Here is a 16757-nt window from a genome sequence, read left to right as displayed (position 1 = left end):
AAACGGTGTCCAGAGCTACATCAAACAATGAGAGAAATGCATAACTCTGGGTGGTTCCTATGAAGAGAAAGACTAATAACTGTGCCAAGTTTTATTAATCTCCTGCTATGGGAAATGAGTCAGGGGCATTACTTATTGAACGCCCCTCGTACATATATTTCGGATGGAAATGCGTTCAGGGTTGTGTCCCATTTCTAAATCTTAAATTCAAATTCAAATCAATACATTGACCTGACGTGACAGCAACAGACGTTGTGACCGTCTTTTAATGAATAGGTCTTTAGATCTACAGGGTTATACATTGAAATTAACAGACTTCGATTGACACATGTCACATTGACTCTGATCTACCGACCTTCTTGTAATTTAATGAGCGAGTCAGCGAAAACTAATCTCCATTAACCAACATCAATGCTAATTAAGTTCACAACAGGAAGAAGTAAGGCCATGTTTATTTAATTATGTATATATATATTTCTCTGGGAACCTGAAAAAACTGATGCGAGCGTGCGAATAAAAATGAGGTTTGACAAATAAAAGTTGCCTTCATTATGAAATCTGTGTGAAGTGTAAAGTTTAAACAAATGACTGAACACACAGAATATAGTAAACCGAACAGTAGATTCTTGATTATCGTTCTTTCGCATCTTCTTCAACCTTGAAATATTCTAGGAGATTATTGTACACTTTCTGTTATATTTTTTTTGCAATAGACGACATATATCTGCTGGTTTTGAAGCTGCATTTTACGATTCACAGTATTGTTAAAAACTTTTAAAATATTTGGAAAGGGTTGAAAATTGATGCACGCGCGGATGCCATCCATATGATCAAATCAAAATGGCCTAAGGACAGCTCCAAACATTTTATCACCTCCGTCAGCCTGGCTGTTCTAATTCCTCACTGATCCGCACATCCTCGCTCAGTTCGCTGAATATTGGCGATAAGGCTTCTGATAGGAAGATGGCAGACCGTGCGTGTGAGACCGTGGGATGTGTGAGACCGTGTGGCGCAGCGGCAGCGCGTTTGCCTCGGAACAGAGAGGTCTCGAGTTCGAATCCGGCTGCCGTGTCACCGATCGTGTGCCCTTAACACGTATTTCCTCACTTTACTCAGGTGAAAATGAGTACCTAGCTTCGGCTAGGGTCGTCCATCGGATAGGACGTTAAATGGCGGTCCCGTGTCTGGGGAGAAGCACAGTCCCCAGGCACGTTAAAGAACCCCCACACGTACGATGGTGCGGTGTGCGTGGATAAAAAACTGACAGTCTTGTGTACGTCTTACGTACCGTGCTTGCAGTCCTAAGCCTCCAGAAGAAGGCAGGTACGAAACCGCGAGCAAATGTTCAATCGACGCTTTACGTTGGTTTGAACTGGCCATGCTTAAGAAGTGTAACGGTCTGTGATGGGCAAATCCTCTACGGGATGGAATCAATTGACGGTATTGGGAAATGATTTGTTAATTTGTTCGTGAAAGATGGCGCCAATAATCAATCTTAAAGTTGCTTAACAATTGTAATCGGCACAATGCATGACAAATTTTACATGTATAAGGCATCGAAAATATCTATGAAATTGCTCATAACAATTAAGAGTTCTGTATGACTAAGGACTAATCACTATGCCAATTTGTCTGAGTGGTTTAATCTATGTGAGACAAATGATCAAATGACTATTATCATATGTCCCGCGTGTATTGAAGACAAAAACAATGTCCCAGATTTAATCACCAGCCATACAAGCATACCCTTGCCTGAGACAGGCTCAGAATGTGTTCAAAGCGATGTTCAAAGCGAGCTTATATGTATATATGTACACTATGATCGTAGATAAAAGTGTCACTGTACGTGAAGTCCTCAAACATTGTCAGATGGCCAAGAAAAATGTACAACACAGATTGCTTTTAATGTGCATATCAATAATACTTGGCAGGGAAGCTGCATATACTGTAAACGTGGGCGGTGTAACGCACCGCCAGCCAAGTAGAAACACGGGCATGATAGTCAGGCTCGGCTGGTGCAGCGGTCATACGTCACGTGGTGCTAACCTTGGGGAGATGAAGGGTAATACGGACGAGTCCATTAGTGTTGAGATCGAACAATAGATCTATTATTGTTACTACAGGTGCCATGGTTACAGGCTTCTGACGTCACCTTCAAGCGGCGCTTTCAGATCTTTCCGGTCGACAATAAACCACCCGCCGCCACTAACTACGGCCGTTCTTAAATCAAGGGAAATAGATACGATAAAAAGCCAGATATGGCCGAAACTACTGTTTTTTAGTACTCAAGTATACAGCGACCTTGTCGTATGATGTCCTTCGCACTTCCATTCAGTGTTTCCAGTTTTTGATGGGTTGTATGCAGATAAATGCCTTTGAAATATCAACGGCAGAAAGTAATATTGGGGTAGAGCTGAAGGGGCCTGCCCTCCGTCGTCTTTCACAATTTAATTGGTTTCCGATCGAGACTCGGGGCATATGAACGCTAGCATTTGTCTGCATGAAGGTCATTGTGTTGATCGCTCGAACAAAATGAGTCTATCTTTGTGCTTCCGTATATACGAGTTGTAAAAAAAAACGAAAGTAATCCATTACACCCTCGGTTTACAGAAAATTGCTCCATCCATATATATCGTACATACTTAGACGCCAAGCCAAGCAAGTAAATGTAATCTGTGGCATAGGAAGATGCCATCTCAATAAAATCGTGGAATAATAAAATCCGAGAGAATTTCCTTCGGTTCATATTGCAAACTGATCTTTCAGAATTCCTTCAATTGCGCAATTCATCCAAATGCAACGCCCGTAATTCATTAAGCCGTAAACCTCAAATAACCTATCAGTATCCTCGGCAATAACAAACGCTCGACCAGCTGCCTGATATGCTTTTCAATCACTGAGCCAACCAAGACGAATAAGGTTTTATTAGTATAATAAGGGATGGACATTGCAAAAAAGAGAGACCCCTGACTGAACTCTAGGAGTTGATCTCAAAATACGTGTGCTTCATTATACGCTCAGTGTGTCATTTAAATGTATATAGAACGCAATCCACATCTCCTTTATAGCTAGTTACGGATAAAAGAGTAAGGTAGAATACACACCGCCATACGTGCCAACGGATGTATAACTTCAAGATTAGTTTTTTTTCACAGTGTTGAATAGCTGTTATATATCTTTGTAGTAGGCGTAATATACGGCCTTTCAGACCACTACATCACACTGCCCCGCCTGCAGTAATGATTGCATGTATTCATTTCCTGTTGGTTCATAGTCGCCTCCAGGCCAGGCCCATTCGTCAGCACTTTTAACCGATTCTACTGCATTCTTCCCGCAGGCGAATATCCCCGGCTGACCATTCGTTTCAAGCTATACCGGAACATCATGTACTTCATCCTGCAGACGTACCTGCCGGCCACGCTGCTGGTGGTCTTATCTTGGGTCTCCTTCTGGATAAACCACGAGGCAGTGCCGGCCCGAGTAGCCCTGGGTAAGCCTAATGTGTCTGCAAAAGCCCTGGAGGGATACTCTGTTAAAAGTTCGCATAAAGAAAGGTTCAAGAAGCCTTTGTGGGAATAACTTATCTAGAAGTCACCATTCTGTCTGCAAAAGCGCTTCTGACAGGACTAATATATCATTCTTTTGAAGAAAAGGAACAGAAAAAGTTCATATAAAGAAAGGTTCAAAATGCTTTTGTGGGAATAACTTATCTTTGAGTCTTCATTTTGCCTGCAAAAGCGCTACTGACAGAGGTAATACATCAATCTGTTAAAGAAAAAGAGAAAATCTATTCGTTTGTGTGACCACGGCATCTTCGTGGGGATCAGTGTCGCCTGTTAAAAGTTCACCTCAGTACAAGTTTTTAAAACCATCGCAGAGCTCCAAATCAAATTTTGTAGCCATCAGTTCAGCAGCAAATTTCTGACACTCCATATTGTGACGATTCAAAAAAAAGTAACGCATAACATTGATCCATGCAAGCCACCTCAAGCTAAGAGCACGGCCCACCGTACGTGCAAATAGAGCTGTCTACGTGCCAAAACGTGGGCAATCTTTTGGGATCCATGAGTGGTAAGTATCGCCTCCGTACGAACTCGTAGGGAATTCGACGGAGTTTGGAGCACGCAGACACGCCGTAAAACTTTACGTGCAGGCAAAACTTTGTGAGCCATCGGGCTGCGGATTCGACCCTACCCCTCGTTTTCAGTACGAGGCGGACGTGGCCTCCCCCCCTCCCCCCCCAAAAAAAAAACGTATGGACAAATTGTACGTACGGCGGGTTGTGCCCTTAGCTTTAACAAGGCCTAATTGGGACAAAGACGCTAGTGAATAAGCAAACTAATAAGTCATCGTATGTTCGAACTTCACCTGCTTATTGACCTTCCCCTAGCGGCCTGCTGCACAATCCGCAAGGTTCATGACGGACATTCAGCCAGCAGGCTTTATAGGTCAAACGTTTTGTGGTGCCGCATATATTTGTACATTCATCATCAATTTAAGGCGTCAACATCGATTGACATTTAGGTTATAACATTTTCCCGGATTACAAATGTTCGCTGGCGTCCCTAGGTCGCCCATTTCCTTGAAGGGACTGACCATAGCACATTGATTTCTCATTTCTTGCGGCTTCACTGCTGTGGTTTAAGTTCCGCATCGAATGCGTTTCTGGAGCTTTAAGTCAAATTGGAGCTCTAGTTATTATGAAGTTAAGATAAGTAGACGCCATCATTTGTCCATGTCAAGTCGATTAACGCAATGCCGAATCAGCTAGTAGCTGGCTTAAACACAATTGCGCCATTTTTACATTTAATTATCGCAGAACTGCATATTTGTAAAACTGTATAGCGGGGTCTATGCATATGGAGAAAAGCCTGGTTCACAACTATATATTTTACATATTTTATTTTACTTCACGTATGCAAATCACTGTTTTTCAGTTTACCATATGTTTGCTTTCTGTTATTTCAAAGTTATAATTTGTATTATTTGTACATTTCTGTTACTTTTATTTCTGTATTGTTTTAATGTGGACTCAAGGAAGACTAGTGTATTTCACTAATGGAGATCTAAATAAACTAAACCAAACCAAACCAAACCTGCGTTTGAGGTCCGTATGGAATTCTAAGCCTCTGCCAGGCTGCACAGGACGCTGGAAAAATATTGAAATTGGACAAATATGAATAGGTAAAGTTCCAGAATAGTTAGCTGGCCGAAGAGTGAGTATGGTTTGCGAACTCTGGCATGTTATTAATTGTCTGTCTATATTTGTCCAATTTCTACTATTTTCCAACACCCCACGGAGCCTGGTAGAGGCTTAGATTGCCATACGGACAGGAATATGTACGCACGTGTGAACCCACCTTAAGTGTGTGTGCGTTTTTGTGAAGGTAACAGTATCCATCCTCATGGATTTTCATCTAGGTGCTGCCGTTGACATAAAAACTGTTAAAATCTAAAAACAAAATCTTTTATTTGACTTGAGTCCTATACTGGCTTGGTATTACAATTTGACCTCTTTTCAGTAATATTAATCGTTGACATAATGACGAATTGGCTTTCTGCCAAGCTAAGATTGAGCTCATCCACGCAGAAAAACCATTGGCTGCGATAACTACTTTCTTTTTATCCCAAAGACACAATTGCTAACCTAGATACGCCACATTGCCTGAATGATTTATCCTATCCAATTGGCCGCTAAGCCTTCTGGACAACAATGGTGAAGAAATTGGAAACGATATATGCGATTTCAAATGTACAAGCAAACATAAGACGGAGTATCTTGGGTCCAGTGTGATATTTGCAGATGCTTATCAGTTAGCTACCTACAGTAGGCTGTTGGGGGCCTGACTGACAAATAAGATTCGGGCCCCCATCGTGCACGGTAATCTCAGATTGATGAGTTCCTGGAATAAGGGCCGACGGGGAGCCGGACGAATTCCAGGAACAAGGAGTGTGGGGACTGGGGAGCCTGAGATGTTATTCTTAGATTCCCTGTACGGCACTTTAAAATGCATAGATTCGTGATTGGAAGTGTGATTGGATATTGCCGGTATCAAGGTATCATCGGATGGAATGGTCACGTGTTGGCAGATTAACGAAAATGAAATCAAACCCTTCGAAACGACCTCCGGTAAAGAATCAAAAGTTTCTTCCAAACTGGAATAGGCTTTTGTTACATGGCTCGGGCTAGTTACAGGTCACATGGTAACATCATATATATGTAACAATGGAAACAATCATACACATCAATATATGCAGATATGCAAAAAAAAGTGTTTTTGTAATTTTTTCCTTATAACCCATATACTTAAAGGGGTGATGTTGCTTTAAAATGATCATATATTGTGCTAAGAATTGCGTTGTCGGAAATATATGCATTTTGTAGTATGTCTGATTATTTGCTCTTGCGTATTAAACCGTCACTTGTACATGTGCCACACATTTAAGCGGTCTTTTAATTCTAGAAGACTTATATTGACTACCGATCCCCCTTTGGTTCCGCAGGCATCACTACCGTCCTGACTATGACCACCTTTATCACAAGTGCTCGGGACTCCCTCCCCAAGATCTCCTACATCAAGGCCATCGACGTCTACTGCGTCATGTGCTTCCTGTTTGTCTTCGCGGCGCTCCTGGAGTACGCCGCCGTCAACTACCACTCCAGCGTGCGCCAACGCAGGGAACAGAAGGCCTTAAAGGCCAAACAGGCCGGACTGGAAGATGTGCCTAAGCACGAGGAACAGGTTGGGCCCCCCTTTCTACTAGACAGCGATCGCGATGCGCTCTCACTTCGACCTAAATAGGATATGTGTAACGTTTTTCATACTGGGTATATCATACAGCATGTAAAAGTTTGACTGAGAGGACAACAAAACACACAAAGTGTAAAACAAGATCGTTTCTTTGGCATACAATTCGTTAAGCGATCTGTACAATTTTAGGTCGCAGAGAGAGTGCGACGAGAGTGCGGTCCGAGTGGAAAGGGGTATGCTACAGCACAGGCATCTTCATTTCACGCCATTCTTAGGATTGTGATACGAAATACTTAAAAATAAGATAGGCCACATTACAGTGTAACTGGTGCAAATCATTCCGTCTAGAGTTGGAGATTAACTACAAATCAACCCCTGGAACAATAGTGACATATCAGTCACTAATGGAGATCCGTATCAAGCTAAACCAAAACAAACCAAACCGAAAACCTTATTGGATAGGCTTGGATAGCCCAGTTCATATTTACGAGCAGTGTCAAAATTTCCATCACGTCATTGTAGTCTGATTTCCAAGCAGATTCCTCCGTGGCAAGACAGTAACATAAGCTGGGGAAGGACTTTGGCCGGCAGAGGAATAAAATGTTACTCCTCTGCCGGCTAAAGTCCTTCCTCAACTTATGTTACTGTCTTGCCACGGAGAAATCTGCTTGGAGATTAATTGTAGTCTCCGTAATTGAGTCGCATTTAATACTTTGACGTTATCACGTATGAAAGTCGAGAGATGTACCAATACGGATCGTCGTCTTAGGAATGTTTGTTGAATGTTTTAACTGTAGTATCAGTAGAATCAACAAATTTGATACGGTCGGTGTGCTGGCGCCAACCCTGTTCATAAGGCAACAGCCCGTCGGCAAGATAAGGCCTTCTGATGAGGACTGCCGGCAGTGTTTATAATCTAAAATTAATTTTTACACGAGGCAAAGGCCATTCCCACAGCTTGATAAATCAAGATGGGGCTGGCTGTTCTCAGAAGTTCGTGAATTGACACAGCTACTAACTTTGTCGGCTACAATATAAATTTAAAAAAAATCTCCCCACTCTCACTTCATGACACGACGTGTATGTGTTTGCATTTATGTTTTTCCATGGGTTTTGAGGATTGGGTTTCACTCCATTATTCATCTGATTTATATATCCCAAAGCCTAAGCTTTTCTTATGCCCTACAGCCGGGAAGACTGGGTGGTCTACTGGCGGCTCTGAAGAGAAGAGGATTCGAACACGGAGCCGACAAAAACGATGATCAATCGTCCAAAAATGTTGACAAAGACAACCCAAAGCAAGAGTCAGAAAGGCAAAGTTACAGCTCTCCTCGCCGCGGCCTTGGCAGAAAGAATCCTTGGTCCAAGGCGACGCGAACACAGGAGAACGTGCCCCTAAATGTGTTCAACACTGGACCAACAACTGCGCAGCGGCAGCATGAGGCACCTGCGGAAGAGTACTCCGTCATCAGCGACGACCATGTTTGCCTCAACATCCCGACGCTGGACGTCTCCAACCAGAGTCTGGAGAGACGGCGTAGGAGCGACTCCCGGGTGGGCCGAAACTCTGACGGGAGTTCCAGGCCGACCAGACAGCCATCAATCGCGTCTACAGCGAGTCCAAGGGGCAGCATAGCCAGGATGATTATTGAGTACGCCAGGGAGATGGAGGATAAAGGCATGGAATTAGTGCCACAGGGACAGGCATCGACGGAGAACGTTTCAAATGTCGATGATGCTGATGACGTAAGTAAACCACACGACGATCCCCCTCCTGTGATTATCCAGCCCGAATCTCACCTCCGGGTCGCGACAGAACGCCGCCGAGCTCTATCCAACACCGAGCCGCCCACGTCCGCGCTCAGCAAGACAGAGTCCCGCCTGTCCCTCAGCGCTGACCCGCGCGTGCGCAAGCTTTCCGGCATGGGCATGGCGGTCCTCAATGCAGCAAAACTACAGAAGGAGGCGAACGACAGGGCAGCGGCTACGGAGGGAGGACGGGGAAGACAGAGAGAACAGACCGACGTGCGGAAGCGCCCGGTCTCGTTTGCCACTCTGGGTCAAAAGGTCATGAAAATACAAGAAGAGGGAAGGCAAGACAGGAAAAGGCTCACCATCGCAGAAGTGGTCCAACGAGTAAAGACTTCAAATATCAAACTGCAGGTTAAAGATGTGAATACCATAGATAAATACTCTAGAGTAGTCTTCCCAGGTGTATTTTTCCTTTTCTGTGTGATGTATTGGGTCTCCTATGCCCACACATAGCCGAGCCGGAATAATTCTTTGAGTATAGGAAGACTATGCAGGATATTTTGCCACTTTGGGACTTTTTTCAAACGTTTATTGATGTAGAAAAATTTAGAAGTTGAATAGAATTCCTGTGATGAAAAGCAACATACTGGGAAAATTCCAAGCGGCAAACCTTTGTTTCAGTAGTTCGTCTGTATGCATGATAATAGTAATGATGATGATCACCTTCACGGTACCTTCATGCCCAACCGGGTTAAGTACTTTTGTACAAATACAAAGGTCGTAATAAAATACACACATTGAGATGACGTCTAACACTACTCTGAAACGTTTGTTCTCAAAGGGGGGTTATCATCTAACAATAAACGAAGCTAACAATGTTAGTTACATTTTGCTTTGATAAAGGTAGACTATATGATGTTGGGAGGGTGTGGATAGTTAAATCGCCATTATTTCCAGTCCATTTTTTTAGTAGAAAAAGAAATGTAGCAGATGCAGAGACCCTGTATAGTCTTTTTTTCTGGCAGGGCAATCTCCCTCCAAGTTTCGAATAATTCTTTTTGTATCGGTATACATATTGACCATGGAACACAATAATTGTTAACAAAAACAACAAATGTAAGAGGTGTATATATACCTAACCGTGTTGATATCGATAGTTAGCCCTGTTGGCCTACGTATTTATTGTTGGCGGCCACACATTATACAATTAGCCGACTCATGTACACAATTGAAGTGCCCGAAACGTTATATGTACATGTATTAGCTAATATTTATATCCCCATTGTAGCGAATATATCCGTAGCTAGATGTTGATAGAGCTTTAAGGGCATCACCAGCCTTAAGAAAACGTATAACGTACTCCAGTTTTCCGAAACATTGATAGAGTTTGGAAAGTAAAATTTTTCAGGCATTTACCAAATTCAAGTCCAGTGCAGTACCAAGCGTAATTGTCTTAGATATGGCTACGTTTTTCCAGTCATACATGTTTGTCGTTATGTACACAAGTAGACACAAAGTAAGGGAACGGCCTTATTGGATTCGAACTTCATGATTTTCGTCTTTTACGCATTTTGCAGGAGCCCTTTGTTAAGTTAATTCTTGCATCTGATAATGACTTGGGTGACATTGCTTTTTTAATTTCTTTCGCTTGACCGGTAAAATTCATCAAGATATAAAACACCAGATTTTTAGATTAAGTACAAGAGACGCAAGACCAGACTGTAAGGCCATTAAGGAGACTCAGTCCATCCATGAGAAATAAACATATCATTGAAACAATCCCTGGAAAATTCTGCCTGTTAATAAATCATATCAAACATTGTACAAACCTTAAATGACTGATGTTGAAGACTTATGATGTTAGGTCAATAAGTATACCGTATGTTGAATAGAGACATTTCCATGACCATCAAAGTAGCCTTAGGTACCACATGTGTCTATAGACGACCCATTCCGTTGTACGTTTGGAGAAAAAACTGTCCACAATATATACTTTATACATCAGACTGTACACGAACCCGTAATAGGGTCGTTATCCTTATGTGCCTGTACAGTAAAATTACACAAGATACTGACAGCTCATGTCTGAGTGTCATTTCTCAAACGCGTATTTCCTCTGGGTGGTAAGAAAATAGATGGTATTTAAAACGGGTAGACAGTGCCAACATCAGCGCACAGTAGAAGGGGACCTTCGTCAGCACGCAACAGGTGGTATGCTGTATGATTGCCTCCGGGTGAAATTGGACACAAAGCCTGACCAAATTGTCTCATACATTTTACGTCCACTTTTATTTGGCTACATTCATGTCTGACCGTACTTCAGGCAATGCTATTTTCTCGATGTGCACTTTTGATCATTAGCCTCGGCATTTCTTTCCAGGACTCGATCCTACAATAGCCGGCAAAGAATTAATTGTTGTATGTATTTATAACTTGTCCCACATTTGGAATATATTCTGCAGTTTTATTGGAGGTAGGATATTTTAAGGATTTTGTCCGTGAAAGAGGCGATGTCATTTATCTTTAGACTTGGTGGGCTGAGGCACATGGCATGAGTCCTTAGGTTAGAACTGTTTAGAACTGAGAAACGGGAGCTATGCTCGTATACTGTGAATGTTCTCTATTTTGTAACTCAAATGAAAACTGGAACTCAGAAATGATGGGTTTTACCTACATCTAACGGTTCTCGGTATAGAAGAAGCAAGTAGTGAAGAATAAGATTGCGTAGGTACTGTTTTCGGCATCCTCAGATCATCGCATCAAACGCGTACTTGGAAAACAAATGGCAGAAAGAAACGACGGGAGACCCTGAGCCAATAACAGTGACAGGTGACGAGCCGACATTCTTCTGAAGGATGTAAAAGATATCGAGATGACAATGAAGATAAGCACTTGTGTAAAGTGGAAAAAGCTTTCAAACAAAGTGAAGTAAGTATGATTAGTGGATGACAAATCAATAGCTTTAAGAAGATGACAACGCCGATTCGTCACCCTCTTCTAGCGTAAGAACCAAACTGTGACAGAGCACCAGTCTTAAGATATCTTTGATACTAAAAGTACTGTCTCTTTTGACAAAAAAATAGCCGATTGACTTTCAAGGTTTATATCCGGAGCCACTGAGCATCGCATTGGTTCACAATGGACTGAGCTAATGACAGAAGACACACCGTATAGTCGGCACGCACATTAGGGATCAGAAAGAAAGATAAAGTGTAACATCATACTTTAAAAAAAGCTACAGATCAGACTAGGTCAGCTGGAAGTTATGAAAGTCCATCACTCTGCTGATTGTTTCGTCAATAGGTCAGAGTACAGACGACATGCCAATGTTCAGCATGCCCGACTGTCAATCATTTAATGGAAGGTCCGTACTACCAGGTCTTACTTAATGTATATGGATTTATAAAAAAAAATCCATATACTGCACTTAACCGACTGCATCTTCCACGTGCATCTGTGTTACATGCAGCCCTACTTAATGCTTCTTCCTCTAGGGAAAATGCCATTAAGCCTGCAAAGGCTGACTAAAATGTAGGTTAGACGACAATCAGCAGGGGTCCTGCTGTCAATAAACTTTCATCGCAACACACTTCCCCCATCCGATAATGGGATAAAGACACGAAGAGCTGTCCAGCTTGGTAAAGTTTGAAGCTCGTTTTATAGTTTGCAGAACTACGCAGTGCAGATGGCACGATGCTGCATGCAGAAGTTTGGCAGATACCCATTGTCCAATTTTGCACTTTTTTATCCTACCTTACAGGTCACAGCCCGACATCGTGCTTTTGTAACGAATGAGCTTCTGTGTAAAGAAAGGTTCTATCGCCTACCAATGCTACCTTTCGATTTATTCTTATTATCTGTATACTTCTGGAATCTGTCCAGGGGACCTTCGATTAATAAAACCTATTTATTACTGGCCACCTCGGACCCCAGAGGTCAGGATACGTCTGACACCGTGATCACATATCAAACAACATTACTGTTCCCCACCCAGAGTAATGCCCCCCATGTGTTTCTGTCTGACATTTCGTCACTTTAGTATATTTGACAAATGTATGGGTAGCGTTCGAATGTGACAGGTCTGTCGTATGTTTCGTTAGTAGCTTCAGGTTCAAGTCCTGTCACTAATGCTGGGTTGGCAAGGAACGTCGGGTAAGATAAGTCAACCTGATACCTGACGGATACATCTGTTGTGCTGCAGTTTGCATTTTACGCAATGATAAAATATTTTCCAGACAAATCCAATAGCCACGTATAGTCATACTCTATTACAGCCATCCTCCGCTAAACATGTTAGTGAATGTTAGCAGAAATGTATGTAAACAACTTGAATTAGGTAAAATCGATGTTGTCGATAGAAAAGAACAGTAGGTTGACTACTACTCTGTAGGAGTATACGAGGTGAGCATGTAAAAGTTTCTAGAGTCAAGGAAGTTCATAGAAGGATTGTAGGGTTTGATTAAAACGGCAGCGCTTCACACATCACCGACATGATGCTGCAATGCCGGAATCTGCTTGTCAGGTCTGCAAGCACCAGGCGCCTAATCTGTCGGCGTTACTGGAGCTGAGGGATTCCTGTGTTGTGCTGCAGTTTTGCATCTTTACACAATGATAAAACATTTTCCAGACAAATTTGCCACGCGTAGTCATATTCTATTCAAGCCTCCGCTAAACATGTTACTGGAGTTAGCTGAAATGCATGTATACAGCTAAAACAGTTGTTGGTGTACAAAGGAACATTAGGTTGACTGACTGCTAACTCTGCTACCAGAGGGAACACGAAGCGAACATGGGAAAGTTTCTTATGTCAAGGACGACAATATCATAGGTTTTCACACACCACCGACAAGATGCTGCCATGCCGGAATCTACTTGTCTGGTCTAAACAGCTCTGAGAACACAGGACCCGAGGGATACATCTGTTCTGTTGCAGTTTGCATTTTTACACAATGATGAAACATTTTCCAACAAATTTGATAGCCACGTGTAGTTATTCTCTATTCTAGCCATCCTCCGCTAAACATGTTAGTGAAAGTTAGCAGAAATGTATGTAAACAACTTACTTCGGTGAACTTAAATTAAGTAAACCCGTTGTTGTCAATAGAAAAGAATAGTAGGTTGACTATCTCTGCCGGCGTATACGAGGTGAACATGTAAGGTTTCTAGTGTCAAGGAAGTTCATAGAAGGATTGTAGGGTTTGATTAAAAGGGCAGCGCTTCACACATCACCGACAAGATGCTGCCATGCCGGAATCTGCTTGTCAGGTCTGCAAGCACCAGGCGCCTAATCTGTCGGCGTTACAGGAGTCGGCACTCCCCACTGTCGGGAGGCGTGTTGATGCTGACAGTGATGGATGACTCCTGCAGCCTGGAGACGTGGTAATTAAGAAGATAACACATGATGCGTTACCTCCCGCAGGTGACGTCTCGTCTGGTGCGTCATCGCCGCCTCCAGAATCATCACCGTTATACCTCCTTTCCACCAGGACGGCGATCGCGATGCGCTCTCACTGCGACCTAGATAAGATTTGCTTTCACACTGGGTATATCATACAAAGCGTAAAAGTGTGACTGAAAAGACAACAAAACACACAAAGTGTGAAAAGATTCGTTTCTTTTCTATACAATTCGTTGAGCGATCTGTCAAATTCTAGGTCACAGAGAGAGCGCGACGAGAGCTCGAGCGCCGTCCTAGTGGAAAGGGTGCATGATCCGTCTGACCTAATCTGCGGGAAATATGATCAAAACACCCGGTCGCAGGGAATGAGTTTCGCGTCCTTCGCGTACGTTTCGATTGAAGTTCAGAAGATCCTGAGTTGGATGGATTACACTTGCTACATCTGATCCGCCAGACATGACGTCATGCTGCATTTATATTATCGGAAACTCCAGATACGTCATTTGCATATCTGCTCCCAAGGTGTCCCTTGTACTCACAGCAGAGAGGCATGGATCATACGTGACTGAGGTGCAGATAAGAAAATAAAAAAAATTGTGATAAAAAAGACATCGTAAAAGTTATGATTCTTTCGAAACTGTCCATAATGGGCGATAATAGTCGCACCTTACTTTTATTTGCTTCACTTTATACGTCCCTGATGCATCTACCGTAAAAACAGCCTAAGGATATTACAATGCAGGTGTTGCATTACGGAACATTGTAATCAAATCGCAAGGGTTTCGATATAGCAGTTTTGTATGACTTTATTTCAATATCAAAGCCATTTCATGAACATTTTTATTTGTTTGCTTCAATGGGGGGGGGGGGGCATAACAGGTGAAAGCACACCTCTACAACTTGCCAACCCACGACCAAAACATCAACGGTTCAATAACATTACAGGAACAACATACATAGATAGATATAAATGGCAGCAATGCATAACCATTATATAAATATACATGACAAAATATAACTTGCAAAAACTTATCGCGTCCTCGACGCTACGCAGCACCTACATACAACCACGTGAGGTGGACCAAGTACATACAAAGAACTGCTGGTGTGTTACGCCGAAGGGCGGTTATACCGGCTATATAGATGCAGATACAGGAGAAGATACAGACTACAGTGTGTGCTGAATCTGTTACAGGTGGCATCAACTAATTGTTTTGGAATGCTATCACATCACACCGATGGGCTGCTCGCTCTCCAATACAAAGTATGTTTCTGACCCAACTTAGTCCCGTTAATTGCGAGCCTAGGAATACATGTGTAACGTTGACGTCTTACATATGAGAGGAGTTAGCATAAAAGATCTAAGACTAACAATGTAACCTCTCGTGACAAATCGTGGGTGCACCAAGGGCTTCCGTCTTTGCATGGTGCTTTATTCATGTCCGTTGTAATAGGGATTGAATGACAAGTTGACTTTGCATCAGTACATTACCGCTGCATTAGAGGACCTGTCCCGGCCCATTATCTATAGACATGACCTGGCCCAGTCAAATGGACGATCATCTTCCGGCCATATACTCCACAGCGGATAAAAGATCAAAGTCTATAAGTAGCATGAAATGCATTTTATGAACTATAAGAGATGGTGTATTCACTGCGGAGCGAAAAATCTCCTCTTTGACAAGTCGGTGGGATAAAATGCGAACGGGGTAGTAGAACCGCTCAATCAAGAGGTTTGAAAGGCAAAAATAGCTGTTCGTTTACTGTACTTATCAAGACTGCTTCTAGTCTGGTCATTGTTTTTTAAGACAATAACAAAACGTCGTAGTGGGAATCTGCAATATTTACCTCAAAATCAATGCAAATCAATACCCTGTACAGCACGATCAGCAGAAAGAAAAGTGTGCCTTTGAAAAAGATAGAACAGAAATGGGTTATATATATACAACTAGCCTTCCACTTATCAATTCATAATCTTTCGTAAGTTTAATTCAATAGCCAATAATTACGAATGATTTTAAAACACGTCCCATTAGATGATGAAACTTAAATCAGTACCATTTTAGGAAGTAAAGAAAAGCGGCCTTGAAGACGATTTGAAACCTTCGACTAGTCAAAAACACCCGACGTAATTGCCTTGACCCTAGCCGGCTCTACATAATTGTCCAACTCTCAGTGGCGTAGTGTTACTGACACGGGAGTCAGGGAACTGTTCATGCGTAATAATGGCGTTGAACCTGCAAACAACACTGTACAGCCAAACAGTGGAAACAGAATAGGATTACAAATGGTTGAAACAAAATTGAATTGACTTCTGTTTTATCCACTATCATTTATATCTTTGTGCAATAAACTAGTAAGCATAGATGAATTCAAATTCCGGGCTAGCTTGATAACGAAACTGAAATCAGCATGCTTGTGAAGATGTGTAGATGAAGTAAAATTGAAAACCGCAAGTGTGATGGTATCTTTTACAAAATCAATACATTTTCTCACAGGCGTAACATAAAAGGTAGTAACACTCACTGGTACTGGGTCAAATGTTGAAATGAGTTGCTACTCTTGCTATTGTCTGTAATACATAATCTCACCTGAAAAACTGCAAATTATAATACATGTATGAAATACAGTTAAAATACGGGAAGAGTAGATTATTAGAAAAATAGACATCAAACATCAACAGAAAAAAACAGCAATGGAGTAGATTCATACCCTCACCAAAGTTTCCGTGACCTTTCACAGACTTCTATATAATTGACTATGACTGCGTGTGTACAGCGGCTCAGTTCCCAATTACATAACGCGAACTTGCTCGCCGATGAGCCACCCAAGTCAGGCAGATTTTAAGAATACTG

At 42.3% G+C, this 16757-nt stretch overlaps 1 protein-coding gene across 2 annotated transcripts in view; it reads left to right on the top strand.

Annotated features, from left to right (window-relative positions):
* LOC118416563 (gamma-aminobutyric acid receptor subunit beta-3-like) overlaps positions 1 to 10085 on the top strand; it is a 35480-nt gene extending 25395 nt beyond the window's left edge. For both annotated transcript variants that reach the window (XM_035821711.1, XM_035821709.1), the window contains 3 exons: positions 3338 to 3490; positions 6505 to 6743; positions 7941 to 10085. In XM_035821711.1, coding sequence (XP_035677604.1) covers positions 3338 to 3490; positions 6505 to 6743; positions 7941 to 9017 — 1469 coding nt within the window. In that variant the 3' untranslated portion in view covers positions 9018 to 10085. The remainder of the gene's footprint in view (positions 1 to 3337; positions 3491 to 6504; positions 6744 to 7940) is intronic.
* The last annotated feature ends 6672 nt before the right edge of the window (positions 10086 to 16757 follow it).

The sequence above is a fragment of the Branchiostoma floridae genome, chromosome 5 (genome assembly GCF_000003815.2).
Source record: "Branchiostoma floridae strain S238N-H82 chromosome 5, Bfl_VNyyK, whole genome shotgun sequence".
Classification (NCBI taxonomy): domain Eukaryota; kingdom Metazoa; phylum Chordata; class Leptocardii; order Amphioxiformes; family Branchiostomatidae; genus Branchiostoma; species Branchiostoma floridae.
Note: the sequence above shows the minus strand (reverse complement) of the source record. Positions and strands in the feature narration are given on the sequence as shown.